We start from the raw sequence: 18,356 nt of genomic DNA, 5'->3' as shown, positions 1-18,356 counted from the left end.
TTACCTGCACAACACTGACCTGCCCCATAATAAATAACATGAAACAACAGGTTTCATGCTGACTATTTTGATTGTAGCTGCTCTGTGGGTGGTGACAGAGGGTAGGTTATTCTATTCGATTGCTTCATTATATATATTGACAAATTCTGACTGTACGTCTTACATTTTCTGGATTTGTATGTGTGTCCACTGTTGTGATGATCCAAAACTGGCTGCGGTCCTGTGATTTGTCAACAAATCATGTAGCACAGAAATTTGTTGTCAGTGGATCAGTGCCATGTTAAGTGGGCTAGATTACCACTTCCTCATATTTTACAAGCTGGATTCATGCTTGTCAACAATGTAATCAACTATCATATTTCTCTAAGTAGTGTTTTGCATTTTTTTTTAAACTGGATGTATAATCATCCTCTCTTCAGATGCCAAGCTCCTTTTTAGGAAATGATTTGTTTCTTAGACTTCACAGCTACAAACAAATAAAAAAAATTCCAAGAAAGAATTTTTGTTTTATCAAGCGTAAACATATGGAGAATACACATTGGTCACTGCCTTTTATTCCGAGTAAGGAAGACAAATCTTAGTGACTATTGCAAGCAGGTTTTGAAGGCCTATATTTGATTTAAAATTGTCTTTATGTATTAACATCTCCCCACACCCATTTTATTAAATACAGAACACCTTTACATAGGATTACATAGGATATACGGCACAGAAACAGGCCATTCGGCCTAACCAGTCCATGCTGGCGTTTATGCTCCACTCGAGCCTCCTCCCGTCTTTCCTCATCTAAATCTATCAGCGTAACCCTCTATTCCCTTCTCCCTCATATGCTTGTCCGTCCTCCCCTTAAATGCATCTATACTATTCACTTCAACCACTCCCTGTGGTAGTGAGTTCCACATTCTCACCACTCTCTGGGTGAAGAAGTTTCTTCTGAATTCCCTATTGGATTTCTTGGTGACTATCTTATATTGATGACCTCTAGTTATGCTCTTCCCCAAAAGTGGAAACATTCTCTCTCCACTATCAAAACTTTTCATGATTTTAAAAACCTCTATTAGGTCACCCCTCAGCCTTTTTTCAAGAGAAAAGAGACCCAGCCTGTTCATTCTTTCTTGATAGGTATCCCCTCGCATTTCTGGTATCATCCTGTTTAATCTTCTCTGCACCCTCTCCAGTGCATCTATATCCTTTTTATAATATAGTGACCAGAACTGCACGCAATACCCTAAGTGTGGTCTAACCAAGGTTCGATACAGGTTTAGCATAACTTCCCTACTTTTCAATTCTATCCCTCTAGAAATAAACCCTAGTGCTTGGTTTGCTTTTTTAATGGCCTGCTAACCTGTGTCGCAACTTTTAGTGATTTGTGTAATTGTATTCCGAGATCCCTTTATTCCTCTCCCCCACCTAGACTCGCACCCTCCAAGTGATGTGACCTCCCTATTCTTCCTACCAAAATGTAATACCTCACATTTATCTGTGTTGAACTTCATTTGCCAATTATATGCCCATTCTGCAAGTTTATTAATGCCCTCCTATAATTTGTTGCAGTCCTCCTCAGTATTGACTATCTCCCCCAATTTGGTGTCATCGGCAAATTTAGAAATTGTGTTTTTGATTCCAAAGTCTAAATTGTTAATATAAATTGTGAACAACAGTGGTCCCAGCACTGATCCTTGTGGAACACCACTACCCACCTTCTGTCACTCTGAATAGCTACCTTTTGCCCCTACTCTCTGCTTTCTATCTTGAAGCCAGCTAGCTAGCTATCCATCCTTCTACTTGTCCCCTGACTCTGCATTCTCTGACCTTGTTCATCAGTCTATTATGGGGTACCTTATTGAAGGCCTTTTGAAAATCTAGATAAATTACATCTACTGCATTACCCTTGTCTGCTCTCTCTCTTACCTCTTTCAGTTAGGTTGGTCAAGCAAGACTTTCCCTTTTGAAATCCATGCTGACTATTCAATATAACAACAGAAAATGCTGGAAAAACTCAGCAGGCTATTCATTGACTATTCATTGCTGTTTTTGGTTTCTAGATGTTCTATTTTCTCCTTTAGTAGGGATTCCATTATTTTTCCTACCACCGATGTTAAGCTGACTGGTCTATAATTCCCTGGACATGTTCTAGCCCCCTTCTTAAATATTCGTATTATGTTAGCTACCCGCCAGTCTTCTGGCACTATACCTTTTTCTAACGAATTATTAAATATGCCTAGTAATGCCTCTGCTATCTCTTCCCTAGATTCTTTTAAAATGTGTGGATGCAATCCATCCGGACCAGGGGTTTTATCCTCTTTGAGTTTGGTTAGTTTATTTAATATACCCCCTTTTTTTTATTTTAAATGTACTTATCTCATTACTAATCTCATCATCCAATGTCATGTCCACCTGTTCTATCTCAATCTGACTTATCAAAACAAAAAAATTCCAGTCATATCTTCTAAAGTAATGTTATGGGCTCTGCGGTACTATGTGTAAGCAGGCCAGCTCACTGGAATTTCAGTTACACAGTCCAGCTCAGTGGCCTAGAGGAGATGGTTAAACATCTTCAGCTGTTAAGACATCTGAGGTTACAGCGACTTGAAGAAAGTGCTAACCAGTTGCAGTGGGATTAGAGTCCTGCTGTAGCCCCTTCTTCCAGTGACGAGAACTGTTTGAGTTCTCAACATATGAAACTGTGTTGAAGATTCAATTGTAGCTAATGTTGAGTCTTTCCCTCTGTTCAGTGCTTCTGCCCATATTAGGATTAAGTCAATTGTAAATATCTGTATTTTTATGGTGGGGTTTCTTTTGGGGAAAAAAAAAGGATGAAATTAAAAAAAAAAAAAAAAATCCATAATCAAATACAAAGAGGGAGAAATTGGGTGGAGCCGTAAACGGGGCGCCGAGCTCGCCTGGGCGCCAGATTTTGCGCTGCGATCGGAGCAGCAGCGATCGCCGGAAATTCAGCTTGAGCGCCCCAAGAGGGACACGGGGCGAGGCTCGAGGTGCTCCGCGTCCCTCTTAGGGCGCTGAAACTGAATATCGCAGCCACACACTGCGGCACGGCACGCTGCGGTACTGCAGGCCTTCCATTCTTAAGGGGGAGGGGCCTGCACCAGCGCGATGAGCGATCGCGAGTGCCGGCAAAAGAGCCCGGCACCGAGGAGAAGTGCCGGGCTCTCGGAAAACAGCTGGCAATGCCGCGGGGGGAGAACAGGAGGCCGGGGACGGAGGTGCTGGCAGGCGGCCACCGAAAAAAACGGCCGCCCCGCACCTCCACCTTAATTTGCGCCACTGCCGCCACAGGTAGGCCCCATGAACCGGGTGCGATTAGCAAGCGGCGCTACAGAGGCGGTCGCTGCCAAATATCGTGATCGGGGCGGTAGCAGGGCACTGTGCACACCGATGACGTCATCAATGGCGGCGCAGCGCAACAGGCTAACGCCACCATTAGCGCCCCAGCTAAATATCGCGGGAGGCGTGGCCAGTGGCGCTAAAGCCACTGAGTGCCCTCTTTAGGCGCTAACTGGTGGCGCAGCCCACCGAATTTCTCCCCCAAAAAACATTTTAAGGGGGGTAATTTTTAACCAGCTCAAATCGGGTGCGAAGTCACCAGTACCATCTGCCTTGCTCACCCAAAGATGCTGTTGGGAAGCCCGAACCATTTTCAGGTTCAGGCATCATTTGAATTTAACCAGTAGGCTGCTGGCGCTAAACGGGCACTCTGCTGCAGCCCGCTGATTTTAGAAGGCAGAAAATTGTCCACCTTCTGCACGGAGCAGGCCGTAGGTCGGACCTGTTGGGGGAAGCGAGAACAGGCTGGCAGCAGGCCCCACAAAAATTCCACCCCGCCCCCCCCCCCGCCCCCCCCCAAAAAAAAAAAATTCCCAGGCCACTTTTGGAGCGGCCTTCAGCCGTCCCTTTAAGCACCACTAGATAGGCCGCTCAGTGCCAGATACGGCTGGGCCTAGCGTGCTCAGTGCACACACTGCTCATTTCTACATGAAAATAGCAATCGGGGACCTACAATCGGCGTAGAACCCCAATTTGCATATTTAAACAGACCCCCCCCCCCGCCTGCTTCGGGTAGAAGTGCCGGGTGCCAATTTAAAGGAGATTGAATCAGGCCTTGGGCATCAAAGGGGTGTCCAGGGTGCCCATCACAATCCTCTGCCGGTCGTCCATTTTTCAGGCGGGAAATGGACACGCAGCAGTTGAAAAACGCAACCCGATTTTGTTATCTGTTGTATTTTGCCATTTATGACTATTTGGATTGGAAGGGATTTTTGGTTTAACATGTCTTTGAGATGAAGCCAGATTCAGTATTGTAAGGATTAATTCATAAAGATCCACCAGACTAGGCACATTATTAAGCTCTCCCAAAAGGCAAGTGACAGCCATCAAACTGTTATCCATATCAGTTTGAGAAATGGAGGAGCTGTTAACACATTCCAACACTCCCAGAAACATTAACAAGATATGTTGTAATGGGCTCATTTATTTGAGGCTAGAAGGGGTTCATTTCCAGGGAGGTACTTGCCTAGGAGGGTGGTAGTCAGTTTGAATGACAGCTCAACTGGCTAATCCCTCGACACTGAGTGGGTCAGACGTCAACCGGTGCCCGTCCAGTGAAGAAAACATACAGAGACAGTCTTGTTGGATCTAGTAAGGAAGTCAGCCACAAAGAGTGTGGGCTCGCTCCTTAAGCTTAGGCCTGACCAATTTCAGTGAAGTTAATGGTCAAAAAGTGCATTTAGCCTGCTAAGAGGGACAAGTGTGACATGCTTCATTATTTTCTATATTACGAGGAGTGTTAGGAAATAAGTTATAATTTACTGCATGCGTTACTCTGATCATTCACATTATTTGTAAAAAAGGTCAGCCTATTGGTTTATAAATAGCCTCAATAAAGTGTTCATCAGTCCACCTTTTGGAAGGCAGGAGAAACCACTATGGGGCCGATATCTGGTTCACATAACAAGGGTTTCATTTTTGACACCCCTAGCTCTGGGTCTCGCTATCATATGACTAGTTATTGGGCAGTGAGGGCAAACTCCTGAGCATAAGGGATGCGGGGTCCACTTACAAAAACTGGTGATGCTAAACTTGAAAGACTATCTAGTGCAGACGTTCATTTGTAACGTTATCCTAGGAGTCACTTGTTCGATTTAAGCTTGAAAGTGAGCAGGCATTATCTGGGCTAAAGGCAGCCATTGCAATGGCACTGTCTTACTGTTGGTCACACCGATGTGGATTGAAATGTGTAAACCATGATGGAAGTTCCTCTAGCGAATACTTGACTTTACTTCATGGCTTTCTGGATTATTATCGGTGCCACTCTGGATTATTACTGGAGCCACGAGCAAATTGCCATAGGGTCAATAGGATCAGGGAGATGAATGCATGGCTCAAAGGATTGTGTGGGAGAAGTGGGTTTCGATTCATGGGGCACTGGCACCAGTACTGGGGAAAGAGAGAGCTGTTCTGTTGGAATGGACAACACCTGAACCATGCTGGGACCAGAGTTCTAGCGAATCGTATAACTAGGGAGGTAGATAGGGCTTTAAACTAAATAAGACGGTGGGGGGGAGGGTGTGTGTCCCGGTGGAGAAATCTAGAATGCTAAAGAGAAAAGACAAGGAAGCAGTGCAGAAAAGTGATTGGAGTAAGGATAACCTGATTGTGTCAGGAAGGGACAGAGTGTACATACAAAGGAGTGCACTAACAAATAGGAAAAAATGGTAGTAAAAATAGGGCCATAGTACAAAAAAATGTTAAGATGTCTAAAAATGTTAAAGACAAATCTAAAGGCACTATATCTGAATGCACGAAGCAATCGTAATAAGGTAGACAAATTAACAGCGCAAATAGATGTAAACGGATATGATATAATTGCGATTACGGAGACATGGCTGCAGGGTGACCAAGGCTGGGAGCTGAATATCCAAGAATATTCGATATTTAGGAAGGACAGGCAAAAAGGAAAAGGAGGTGGGGTGACATTGTTAGTAAAGGATGAAATCAGAGCAATAGTGAGAAAGGATATTGGCTCAGAAAACCAAGATGTAGAATCAGTCTGGGTGGAGCTAAGAAGCACCAAGGGGCAGAAAACATTGGTGGGAGTTGTCTATAGGCCTTAAACACTAGTGGTAATGTAGGGGATGGCATCAAACAGGAAATTAGAGATGCATGTAACAAGGGTACTACAGTAATCATGGGTGACTTTAATCTACATATAGACTGGCCAAACCAAATTAGCAATAATACTGGGAGGATGAATTCCTGGAGTGTGTATGAGATGGTTTTTTAGACCAGTACGTTGAAACATAGAAGATAGGAGCAGGAGTAGGCTATTCGGCCCCTCGAGCCTGTTCTGCCATTTAATGAGATCATGGCTGATCATCCAAATTCAGTACCCTGTCCCTGCTTTCTCCCCATATCCCTTGATCCCTTTAGCCTTAACAAATATATCTAACTCCTTGAATATGTTTAATGAATTGGCCTCAACTGCCTTCTGTGGTAGAGAATTCCACAGGTTCCCCACTCTCTGGGTGAAGAAATTCCTCCTCATCTCAGCCCTAAATGGCTTACCCCTTATCCTTAGACTGTGACCCCCTGGTTCTGGACTCCCCCGCCATCGGGAACTTCCTTCCTGCATCTGGTCTGTCTAGTCCTGTTAGAATTTTATAAGTTTCAATGAGATCCCTTCTCATTCTTCTAAACTCTAGCAAATATAAGCCTAATCAACCTAATCTCTCTTCAGACGTCATTCCTGCCATCCCAGGTATCAGTCTGGTGAATCTTCGCTGCACTCCCTCCATGGCAAGAACATCTTCCTCAGATAAGGCAACCAAAACTGCACACAATACTCAAGGTGTGGCCTCACCAAGGCCCTGTACAACTGCAGCAAGACATCCTTGCCCCTGTACTCGAATCCTCTTGGAGGAGCCAACTAGGGAACAGACTATCCTAGATTGGGTATTGTGCAATGAGAAGGGGTTCATTAATAATCTTGTTGTGCGGGGTCCTTTAGGGAAGAGTGACCATAACATGATAGAATTCTTCATTAAGATGGAAAGTGAAGAAGTCCAATCTGAAACTATGGTCCTAAATCTAAACAAAGTAAACCACGAAGGTATGGGGAGTGAGTTGGCTATGATAGATTGGGGAGCTTCATTAAAAGGCTTGATGGTGGATAGGCAATGGCTAACATTTAAGGAATGAATGCATGAATTGCAACAGTTATACATTCCTTTCCGGTGTAAAAACACAAAAGGAAAAGTGGCCCAACCATGGCTAACAGAAGAAATTAAAGATAGTATTAGATCCAAAGAGGAGTCATATAAAGTTGCCAGAAAAAGTAGCAAGCCTGAGGATTGGGAGCAGTTAAGAGTTCAGAAAAAATGGACCAAGAGATTGATTAAGAGGGGAAAAATAGAGTATGAGAGTAAACTTGCAAGGAACATAAAAGCGGATTGTAAAAGCTTTTACAAGTATGTAAAAAGAAAAACATTAGTGAAGACAAATGTAGGTCCCTTACAGTCAGAAACAGTATAATTTATAATGGGGAACAAGGAAATGGTAGAGCAATTAAACAAATACTTTGGTTCTGTCTTCACCAAAGGGGACACAAATAACTTCCCAGAAATGCTAGGGAACCAAGGGTCTAGTGAGAAGGAGGAATTAAAGGAAATTAGTATTAGTAAAAAAATAGTGCTGGAGAAATTAATGGGACTGAAAGCCAATAAATCCCCAGGGCCTGATAATCTGCATCCCAGAGTACTAAAAGAGGTAGCCATGGAAATAGTGGATGCATTGGTTGTCATCTTCCAAAATTCTATAGATTATGGAACAGTTCCTGCAGATTGGAGGGTGAGAAATGTAACCCCACTATTTAAAAAAGATGGGAGAGAGAAAACAGGGAACTACAGATCGGTTAGCCTAACATCAGTAGTAGGGAAAATGCTAGAGTCTATTATAAAGGATGTGATAACAGGACACTTGGAAAATATCAACGGGATTAGACAAAGTCAACATGGATTTATGAAAGGGAAATCGTGTTTGACAAACCTACTGGAGTTTTTTGAGGATGTAACTGATAGACTTGATAAGGGAGAACCAGTGGATGTGGTGTATTTGGATTTTCAGAAGGCCTTTGATAAAGTCCCACATAAGAGGTTAGTGTGCAAAATTAAAGCACATGGGATTGGGGGTAATATACTGGCATGGATTGAAAATTGGTTAACAGACAGGAAGCAGAGAGTAGGAATAAATGGGTCTTTTTCGGGGTGGCAGGCGGTGACTAGTGGGGTACCGCAGGGGTCAGTGCTTGGGCCCCAGCTATTCATAATATATATCAATGATTTGGATGAGGGAACCAAATGTAATATTTCCAAGTTTGCTGACGACATGAAACTAGGTGGGATTGTGAGTTGTGAGGAGGATGCAGAGAGGCTTCAAGGCGATTTAGACAAGTTGAGTGAGTGGGCAAATACATGGCAGATGCAGTATAACGTGGATAAATGTGAAGTTATCCACTTAGATAGGAAAAACAGAAAGGCCGAATATTATTTAAATGGTGATAGATTGGGAAATGTTGATGTACAGAGGGACTTGGGTGTCCTTGTACACCAGCCACTGAAAGCAAACATGCAGATGCAGCAAGTGGTTAGGAAGGCAAATGGTATGTTGGCCTGCATTGCAAGAGGATTTGAGTACAGGAGCAAGGATGTCTTACTACAGTAATACAGGGCCTTGGTGAGACCACACCTGGAGTAATGTGTGCGGTTTTGGTCTCCTTACCCAAGAAGGATATACTTGCCATAGAGGGAGTGCAGCGAAGGTTCACCAGACTGATTCCTGGGATGGCAGGACTGTCGTATGAGGAGCGATTGGGTCGACTAGGCCTGTATTCTCTTGAGTTTAGAAGAATGAGAGGGTATCTCATTGAAACAGATAAAATTCTGACAGAGCTAGACAGACTGGATGCAGGGAGGATGTTTCCCCTGGCTGGGGGGGTCCAGAATGAGGGGTCACAGTCTCAGGATACGGGGTAGGACATTTAGGACTGAGATGAGGAATTTCTTCACTCAGAGGGTGGTGAACCTGTGGAATTCTCTACCACAGAAGGCTGTGGAGGCCAAGTTATATTTAAGAAGAAGATAGATAGATTTCGAGACACAAAAGGCGTCAAGGGGTATGGGGAGAGAGCAGGAATATGGTATTGAGATAGAGGATCAGCCATGATCATATTGAATGGCGGAGCAGGCTCGAAGGGCCGAATGGCCTACTCCTGCTCCTATTTTTCTGTGTTTCTCTCAGCACTTACTTTTTCTCATCATTCAAAAAATGTACAAAAGATGGTTGCTAGAAATTTATGAAACTATTATAGAGTAAAATTAGATGAATACATGCTCTGAGCTATGAAACAGTGAGGTTAATTCTAATATAATAATGCTCACAAGGAGATTAATATTTTTGAGGAATTGTCTTTGTGACAATGCTCCCCATAACCATCGACATCTTTGTGTAAGTATCCTTTATAATTACCAAGTGTTACATTTAGACAACTTTGTCTCCACAGGTTATTTAATTTGCAGGTCCAGAGCCCACCCAAAGTTTTTGTTACCTTTGTTTATAAGTTGGAAGATGGAACCAAAGTTGGTGTGAGTCCAGAGCTGACGATTGGTCCCCTCTCGGGCAATTCGGACAAGGCTTCTACAGTTGATGGTAAGTGAATTGGGAATGAATGTGTGTGTAAAATACTAACCTGATAATAACAGTGGATTCATTTCATGAAGAAATCTGAAGCCTTTATATGAGCATAATAATTGAAACTACTTCCAGAATTTATTGCAAGGGAATTCAGCACCATTGTGTGTTTTTATTTGTATCCTTCCCCCTGACCCCTCCGTTAGTTGGAGGAGCATGGAATGTTCTGCAGCTATTGCCAGTGCTGCTCATTTAACTGACTGACAGGGTCACCAATTTGGGCTTCCAAGTGACTTTTTTTTTGGTTGCATTTATTTCCAACACCAGATTTCTGATTGGTCACCTTGGAGTACAAGACCTGATTTCTGATTGGTCCTCTTGGAGGACAAGATACACCCAGCAGTTTATCTGGAATTAGATCCTGCCTGCCTAACTAATCAAGTACTTTGCAAAGTATAATTCGAGCCATTCTGACTGCCAGGCTCCAGACAGAACAGAGCTCACATAGAGCAGACAGGGCTCAGCCTCGTGGGTTAAGACCTTCTCCCACCCCCCAAACTAGATCCTGCCCTCCCAACAAGTTCTTAACCTTCCTCCCACCCCCAGGTTCCTGACCTTCTACCCCCACTGCAAGTTCCTGATCGTTTTCCCATGCCCTCCCCCAAGTTCCTGACCTAAACCTCCAAGTTACTGACCTTCTACCCCGCCAAGTTCCTGACCTACCCCACTGCCCAAGTTTCTAACCTCTCCACCCCCCCCCCCCGAGCTCCAGACCACCTCTCCCCGCCCAAGTTCCTGACTCGCACCCCCCCCCCCCCGCCGAGTACCTAACCCCCCTCAATAAGTTCCTGACCTTCCCCCGCAACCCCTCACTGCCCCCATAGATGGGACATTGTGGGTGGGTCACGGATTGTTAGCAGGTTTATTGGGTATGAAGTGAATAGTGACAGTGTCATGACTTCGGATTTTGTCCAGTCCAATGATGTCACTTGCCACACACGCACCGAGCTTTCTGCGAAATCAACCAGGTCTTGGGGGAGCAGAGGGAGAACAAGGTGCGTGTTTAAAGGGGGCGGGGTTGGAAGAACGTGATCCGTCTTACCATCTGGATCACGTTCTTGCTCTCATTGTCCCCCCCACGCCCCCCCTTTAGACCTGGATCACGTTCTTCCCCATTCCTATTGTGCTTTCTGTGTTCTTTACAGCCCCCTGCCAGCCCCCCCCCCCCGACTCCCTGACCTCCTCCCACTGACCCTCTCTCTTTTCCCCTTCGATCATCTCGCTTCGATCCTCTCTCGTGCTCTCTCTCTCTCTCTCTCTCTCTCTATCCTCTCTCCCCCTCCTCTCTTCCCCTCCCCCCCTCTCCCCCTCCTCTCCCCCCCTCCTCTCTCCCCTCTCTCCCTCTCTCCCCCCTCCCCCTCCCCTCTCTCCCCCCTCCCCCTCCCCTCTCTCCCCCTCCCCCCTCTCCCCCTCCCCTCTCTCCCCCTCCCCCTCTCTCCCCCCTCCCCTCTCTCCCCCCTCCCCTCTCTCCCCCCTCCCCCCTCTCCCCCCTCCCCCCTCCCCCCCTCCCCTCTCTCTCCCCCCTCCCCTCCCCCCTCTCTCCCCCCCTCTCTCCCCCCTCCCCTCTCTCCCCCCTCCCCTCTCTCCCCCCTTCCCTCTCTACCCCCTCCCCCCCTCCCCTCTCTCTCCCCCCTCCCCCTCCCCTCTCTCCCCCCTCCCCCTCCCCTCTCTCCCCCCCTCCCCTCTCTCCCCCTCCCCTCTCTCCCCTCTCTCCCCCCTCCCCTCTCTCCCCCCTCTCCCCCCTCCCTCTCTCCCCCCTCCCCTCTCTCCCCCCTCCCCTCTCCCCCCCTCCCCTCTCTCCCCCCCTCCCCTCTCTCCCCCCCTCCCCTCTCTCGCCCCCTCCTCCTCTCCCCCCTCCTCCTCTCTCCCCCCCCTCCTCTCTCTCCCCCCTCCTCTCTCTCCCCCCTCCTCTCCCTCCCCCTCCTCCCCTCCCCCTCCCCCCCTCCCCTCTCTCTCCCCCTCCCCTCCCCCCTCTCTCCCCCCTCCCCTCTCTCCCCCTCCCCTCTCTCCCCCCTTCCCTCTCTACCCCCTCCCCCCTCCCCTCTCTCCCCCCTCCCCCTCCCCTCTCTCCCCCCTCCCCCCTCCCCTCTCTCCCCCCTCCCCTCTCTCCCCCTCCCCTCTCTCCCCCCTCCCCTCTCTCCCCCCTCCCCTCTCTCCCCCTCCCCTCTCTCCCCCCTCCCCTCTCTCCCCCTCCCCCCTCCCCTCTCTCCCCCCCTCCCCTCTCCCCTCTCTCCCCCCCTCCCCTCTCTCCCCCCCTCCCCTCTCTCCCCCCCTCCCCTCTCTCGCCCCCTCCTCTCTCCCCCTCTCTCCCCCCTCCTCCTCTCCCCCCTCCTCCTCTCTCCCCCCCCTCCTCTCTCTCCCCCCTCCTCTCTCTCCCCCTCCTCCCCCTCCTCTCCCTCCCCCCTCCTCTCTCTCCCCCCTCCTCTCTCTCTCCCCCATCCCCTCTCTCCCCCCCTCCTCTCTCTCCCCCCTCCTCTCTCTCCCCCCTCCTCTCTCTCCCCCCCTCCTCTCTCTCCCCCCCCTCCTCTCTCTCCCCATCCCCTCTCTCCCCCCCTCCCCTCTCTCCCCCCTCCTCTCTCTCCCCCCCCTCCTCTCTCTCCCCCCCTCCTCTCTCCCCCCCCCCTCCTCTCTCCCCCCCTCCTCTCTCCCCCCCTCCTCTCTCCCCCCCCTCCTCTCTCCCCCCCCTCCTCTCTCCCCCCCCCTCCCTCTCTCCCCCCCCTCCTCTCTCCCCTCCTCCTCCTCTCCCCTCCTCCTCCTCTCCCCCCCTCTCTCTCCCCCCTCCTCTCTCCCCCCTCCTCTCTCCCCCCCTCCCCCCCCCTCCCCTCCTCCTCTCTCCCCCCCTCCTCTCTACCCCCCCTCCTCTCCCCTCCTCCTCCTCTCCCCTCCTCCTCCTCTCCCCCCTCCTCTCTCCCCCCTCCTCTCTCCCCCCCCTCCCCCCCTCCCCTCCTCCTCTCTCCCCCCTCCTCTCTCCCCCTCCTCCTCCTCTCCCCCCCTCCCCTCTCCCCCCCTCCTCTCTCCCCCCTCCTCTCTCCCCCCTCTCTTCCCCCCCTCCCCTCTCTTCCCCCCTCCCCTCTCTTCCCCCCCTCCCCTCTCTTCCCCCCTCTCTTCCCCCCCTCTCTTCTACCCCCCTCTCTTCTCCCCCCCCTCTCTTCTCCCCCCCCCTCTCTTCTCCCCCCCTCTCTTCTCTTCCCCCCCCTCTTCTCTTCCCCCCCCTCTTTTCCCCCCCTCTTCCCCCCCGCTCTTTTCTTCCCCCCCCTCTTCCCCCCCTCTCTTCTTCCCCCCTTCCCTCTCTTCTTCCCCCTCCCCTCTCTTCTTCCCCTTCCTTTCTGCATGACTCTGTCGCCCCTCCAATCCCCTCTCCCCTTTTGATCCTCTCCCTTTCTCCACCCCCCCCACCCCCCAGAATGGATCCAGTGGCCTTCTCCTTAGGGAGCCGAGGAAAGCGTGGCCCACAGTGCAGGCAACTGCGCTTGCGCGGCTCTGGGATACCGTGCGCGTGGGCAGAGGGCCGCAAAGATGTTCATGCAGATAATCACAGCGGTTTTTTTCAACATCTAAATTGACTTATTTACCCTTCCTCTGAAGAAAGAAAACAGAATTCAATCAAATCTGTTTGTTACTATACAACCTCAATATTATTTCTTAATTTATCACCAATTAACATCTGCTGTACTTGCTCCATAACTTAGCATTGTAAATATCAGACTAAGCTTTCATTAGTATATTGTGAGAACCAAAGATGTTGTTGCGATATAATATGCTGTATGGTGAGCTGCTGTGTTTACTGTATTGTGATGGCTCCAATACACACCGACTGCTTGGCCTGGTTTTTTTTGTTGCCACACAATTGGCAGTTCTAACATTTATCATTTAAATGTGCAGCAGTCTGGACAAACACGCATTTGATCCAAGCATAAAGATCCCGTTTAGTGATTCTATTCATTCCCTGTACAGAAGGCTTGATCCAAGCACACAGCTTCTTGGCAATCGTGATTCCACTTCATCTTTTTCCCATTAGCATCAGGAGCCTGACAAGGTCCAAATCACAATAACAGGCTGTCTGATCGACTACTAAATACTAATTATTTAAAAAAAGAATTCTGGAGCGTGTTGATTCAGACTGCGTATTGGATGTCCAAGAAAAGGATATTGGCCCAGATTATGCGGTCAGCGGCGAGCAAATGGCGCTCGCCATTCATTACACTTCCACTTGTCCACAGACTCTGGGCTTTTTACACTGCGATTTGCGGTAGAGAGCCGAAACAGCGTTGCACCCTCTACAGGGGATCTGGGACCTGTGTGAACAGGGCAAGCAACGGCGTGTCTCCTTAGCCAATCAGATTGAAGAATCCTTACTGAGACACACTGGCCTAGAAATTCAGTTGTTAGCACCAGCTGCTAGCGCCTTAGGAGGAGAAGTGGGGCGCTAAGCAGCTAGCGCCCGGGCGCGGCGCGATCTGCACCTCTCGCGAACTTCAGTCAAGATTTTGCGACGGCACAAAACCGCAGCGCCCACTCAGATGCGCGCGCAGATCCTGACGTCATTTCATGGTGCAGCGCCCTTGATGCGCCCCGATCCGGAACTTCAGTGGCGCCCTCCTTCTGTGCGCCTGGCGCCCCCAGCGACTGGTAGAGGGGAACGGTTCCCAGTCGCTGGGGGGCGCTATTTAAAGGGGACTCCTCCTGCATTATAAGTGGCAGCCATTTTGTGCCAATCCTTCTGTGTGAGAGACAGATATTTGGAGAGAGACAAAGGGAGAGAGCTTTCTGCTTTGACACAGCGCTCGCACAGGTACTTCTGGCTTCAAGCCAGAGCTTTGTACTTGGATTTAACTTTCAGTGCCATGGCCTAGAGTCGCCACATATAATGGGGGCTGCAATGGATGGAAACGTTGGCTTTCTGCATTGCATTCAAAGGGCTCAGAGACGCCATGAGAGAGTGCCAATCATGGCCAGACGGAGAAGTGCCAACAGGCGTCGGTACAGGAGGCCTTACCCACCCAGGGTATACCGCCAGCAGTTCTCATATCTGAACATGTCTGAGGAGCAGTGTGTTCGGAGGCTGCGATTCAGAAGGGAGGTGGTCACTGAGATCTGCCACCTGCTTCACAGAGATCTGCAGCCACAGCTGAGGAGCAGGACGTCTGTCGGTGGCAGTGAAGGTGACGGTGGCTCTCAACTTCTATGCCACTGGCTCCTTCCAATCCGCTACTGGGGACATTGCCAACAACTCCCAGTTCGTGGTACATTGCTGCATCCACCAGGTGACCAATGCCCTTTTCAGAAGGAGACATCAGTACATCTCCTTCCCCATGACCCTGGACAAGCAGCAAGAGCGTGCAATGGGATTTGCAAGAATAGCGGGCTTCCCCATGTCCAGGGCGCCATTGACTGCACGCATGTGGCTTTGCGGGCACCTCTACAGAATGCCGAGGATTACCGCAACCGGAAGGGCTACCATTCGCTCAACGCCCAGTTGGCGTGTGACCACAGGCAGCTCATACTAGCTGTCAATGCCCGCTTTCCAGGCAGCAGCCATGATGCCTTCATCCTGCGCCAGACTTCTGTGGCAGACATTTTTGAAGCCCAGGCTCACCCACGAGGATGGCTTCTCGGGGACAAGGGCTATCCTTTGTGCACCTGGCTGATGACCCCGCTCCGTGCGCCCAACACCCCCGCTGAAGAGCGATACAATGACAGCCATCAAGCTACCAGGAACATCATTGAGCACACAATCGGCGTGCTCAAGCAACGGTTCCGCTGTCTGGACCGTTCCGGAGGAGCCCTACAGTTCTCGCTGAGCGAGTCTCCCATTTCGTTGGAGTGTGCTGCATGCTGCACAACCTGGCTATCCTCAGGACTCAGCCACTGCCAGCAGACATTGGAGGACCACCAGAGGAGGAGGAGGAGCACCAAGATGGCAGGGAGGCACAAAGTGCAAAGGCCGTCCGTCGGCGGCTTATTGCAACTTGGTTCTAGGCCCCTTCTCAGGGAATGGCTTGTGCCAATGATGAAAGAACATGAATGGAGCCACTCCGCAAATCCTCAGCCGGTCAAGGCAACAAATAGTTCAAAGTGCAAACATGGACAATGTGAATAAAGAAAATTTTTTATTGTGCAAACTCTGTGTCCTTCCCGCATGACAAACTAATTCAGATAAACCCCCCAAAAAGCAATCAGAGACATAACTGGCTCTCACAATCTTCAGAAAATGAAAAAAACAGTTAAACAAAAATGACCATGATCCTCGGCCTTCATATAATAAACAAACACAACATTCCCGGCCCTCATATAAAAAACAAACACAACATTCCTGGCCCTCATATAAAAAACAAACACAACAGTCTCGGCCTTCATATATAAAAAAAACATTCTCAGCCTTCATATATAAACACAACATTTGGCCCCACCTTCTACTTTTTCCCCTGCGAGGGTGATCCGCCTCGCTTCCGCGAGTGGCCCCTTCCCGCCCTGCAGCTCCTCCTCAGTGGGACCCCAGTGGCTGCAGCAAGGCTGGGGGAAGGCTGCTGAGGGTCAGATGGTGAGACGGCAGATGCCCTTGGGGGACGGCTTGGACCAGCTCTGGGCCGAGAGGGCCCGGCTGCTGACTGCTCCAACTCTGCTTGGGTGGCAGCAGTCTGTCCTACGGGTGGTGGCAGCTGCAGTGGAGGACTGACAGTGTTGGCAGCAGGAATGCTGCCAACCTGACAGAGCACAGGCACTCCCTGGTCGGCTGATACACTGGCACTCGCACAGGCCAGCACTGCAGCATGTGCAGCAATCTGCTGAAGCACAGACTGCTGGGCTGCTGCGGTGCAGCGAGGGTCCCGGCGATGCCTGGCCGATCCAGCGAGGGTGGCAGCAGTTAGTGCCCGTGTGGCCCTGATCTGTGTCTGCATCAGACCAGCCAGTGAATGCACGGCATGACTGAGCACTTGGCTGGAAGCCGCCTGTGAAGCAGCGAAGTCCTGCTGACTCCTAGCCTGTGCTGCCCCGAATTCCTGCAGACTCCTGGCCTGTGACTCTATGGAGTCAGGCATCCTTGCCACTGCAGCCATGAGCTCAGTGTGCCTGCGCTCAGCCTGGGCGCCCATTTCACCAAGGAGCCGCACCTCCTCTGCGCTCACCGTAGCAGGACTGGAGGCCGCACTCGCCCTCCGGGGAGAAGGCTGCCGAGCTTCCCCACCCCTCCCGCGTTGCTGCAGCCCACTGGGCCCCGAAGCCTCACTCTCCTCAGACCCTTCCCCCTGCTCCCCTCCAGGGAAGACATGTCCCCATCATGGCCATGGCTGCCTCGGCTGAGGGTGGCACTGATGGGCTTCCTCCTCCTCGAATTCAGAATCACTGACAGTGGCAGCTTGAGGGGCCGCCTCCTCACCTGGCGAATCAGCACCTGAAAGCAGGGAGGCACAAGAGTTGCTTTAGAGTGAGGACAGGGCGGCAGCGAGGGAGGCATGAGTGCTGCTATGCACTGCATTGGTTCGATAGTGGCAAAGGATGCTAGTGTGTGGCACAAGTGGAAAGAGAGAGGTCAAAAAGGTGATGACCTTACCATTGCTGTCCAGAACAGGGTCGGCATCTCCACTGGCGACGGGGCCAATCAGCCGGCCTGCCATAATGCGCTCCACACGCTGCTCCAGGTCGCTGAGCTCTTTCAGGTCAGGACGGCCTCCCCCGGTCCGTAGCTGCTGCCTGCGATTGTGGGCCAGCTTGCCCTGCAAGAGAAAGGACGGCCTCTAAGTAGTGTTAAGCCCTGATCTTGCCTGCACTGCCTCCCATGGTGGAATAGCCCTGACAGTGTCAAGCCCTCATCTTGCCTGCACTGCCTCCCATGGTGGAATAGCCCTGACAGTGTGTAAAGTGCTGAATGTGCAAGTGGTTTTCATGAGAGTCCCATAGCTCTTGGATGAGGGCTGGGCATTGGGGCTTTCAGGTCCCTTTGGCCAGAAACTTAGGTGCACATGCAGGGATGAAGAGGATAGTGGAAAGGGTACTCGCCCTGACAACCCGAGTGAGGTCGTTGAACTTTTTTCTACATTGAACTGGAGTCCTGGCAACCATGCTGTTGGTGGTCACCCTGTTTGCCACCTTCCTCCAGGCTTTTCGGTACTCGCTGGGAAGCGGCCTCCTCCCACTGTCAGGGAAGAGGACAGGTCGCCTGCGCTCCACTGCGCCAACCAGTAACCTCAGGGCACCCTCGCTGAAGCGCTCCGCTCACTCCCTAGCCTTCTCCATTGTCCTGGGCATTGAACTGTTGAACCAGTAATGGTCAGGCCTTGCTTCAGGGTTGCAGTGTGCAGGGCGTGGCAGCCAAACAAATCGACCCTCCCCCTTTAAGAGCTGACTGGCGCCAGCGTGTCTGCCTTCAATCAGCAACTCGCCGCACCTGCACTGCGCCCGCCCTCAGTGTTAGCGCCTCGGCTCGCCGGCTTAGCGCCTTATGATAGTTGTGCATCGCCTGCTTTAGCGCAACAGCAACCTCTTGGGGCGATGCAACTCAATTTCGCCGAAGGTGGCGCTAAATTTAGCGAATGGCCGGCTGTAGCGCCCCAAATGTGGCGATACTGAATTTCTAGGCCACAGAGTCTAAACCA

General features: G+C 50.4%; 1 protein-coding gene across 3 annotated transcripts in view; it reads left to right on the top strand.

Moving 5' to 3' along the window:
* engase (endo-beta-N-acetylglucosaminidase) overlaps nucleotides 1-18,356 on the top strand; it is an 82,587-nt gene that overhangs the window by 46,737 nt on the left and 17,494 nt on the right. For all 3 annotated transcript variants that reach the window (XM_085963570.1, XM_085963572.1, XM_085963571.1), the window contains exon 11: nucleotides 9,575-9,720. In XM_085963570.1, coding sequence (XP_085819696.1) covers nucleotides 9,575-9,720 — 146 coding nt within the window. The remainder of the gene's footprint in view (nucleotides 1-9,574; nucleotides 9,721-18,356) is intronic.

This window comes from Somniosus microcephalus, chromosome 21 (genome assembly GCF_052327205.1).
Source record: "Somniosus microcephalus isolate GS21.2 chromosome 21, FLI_Smic_1.0, whole genome shotgun sequence".
Lineage (NCBI taxonomy): Eukaryota > Metazoa > Chordata > Chondrichthyes > Squaliformes > Somniosidae > Somniosus > Somniosus microcephalus.
Note: the sequence above shows the minus strand (reverse complement) of the source record. Positions and strands in the feature narration are given on the sequence as shown.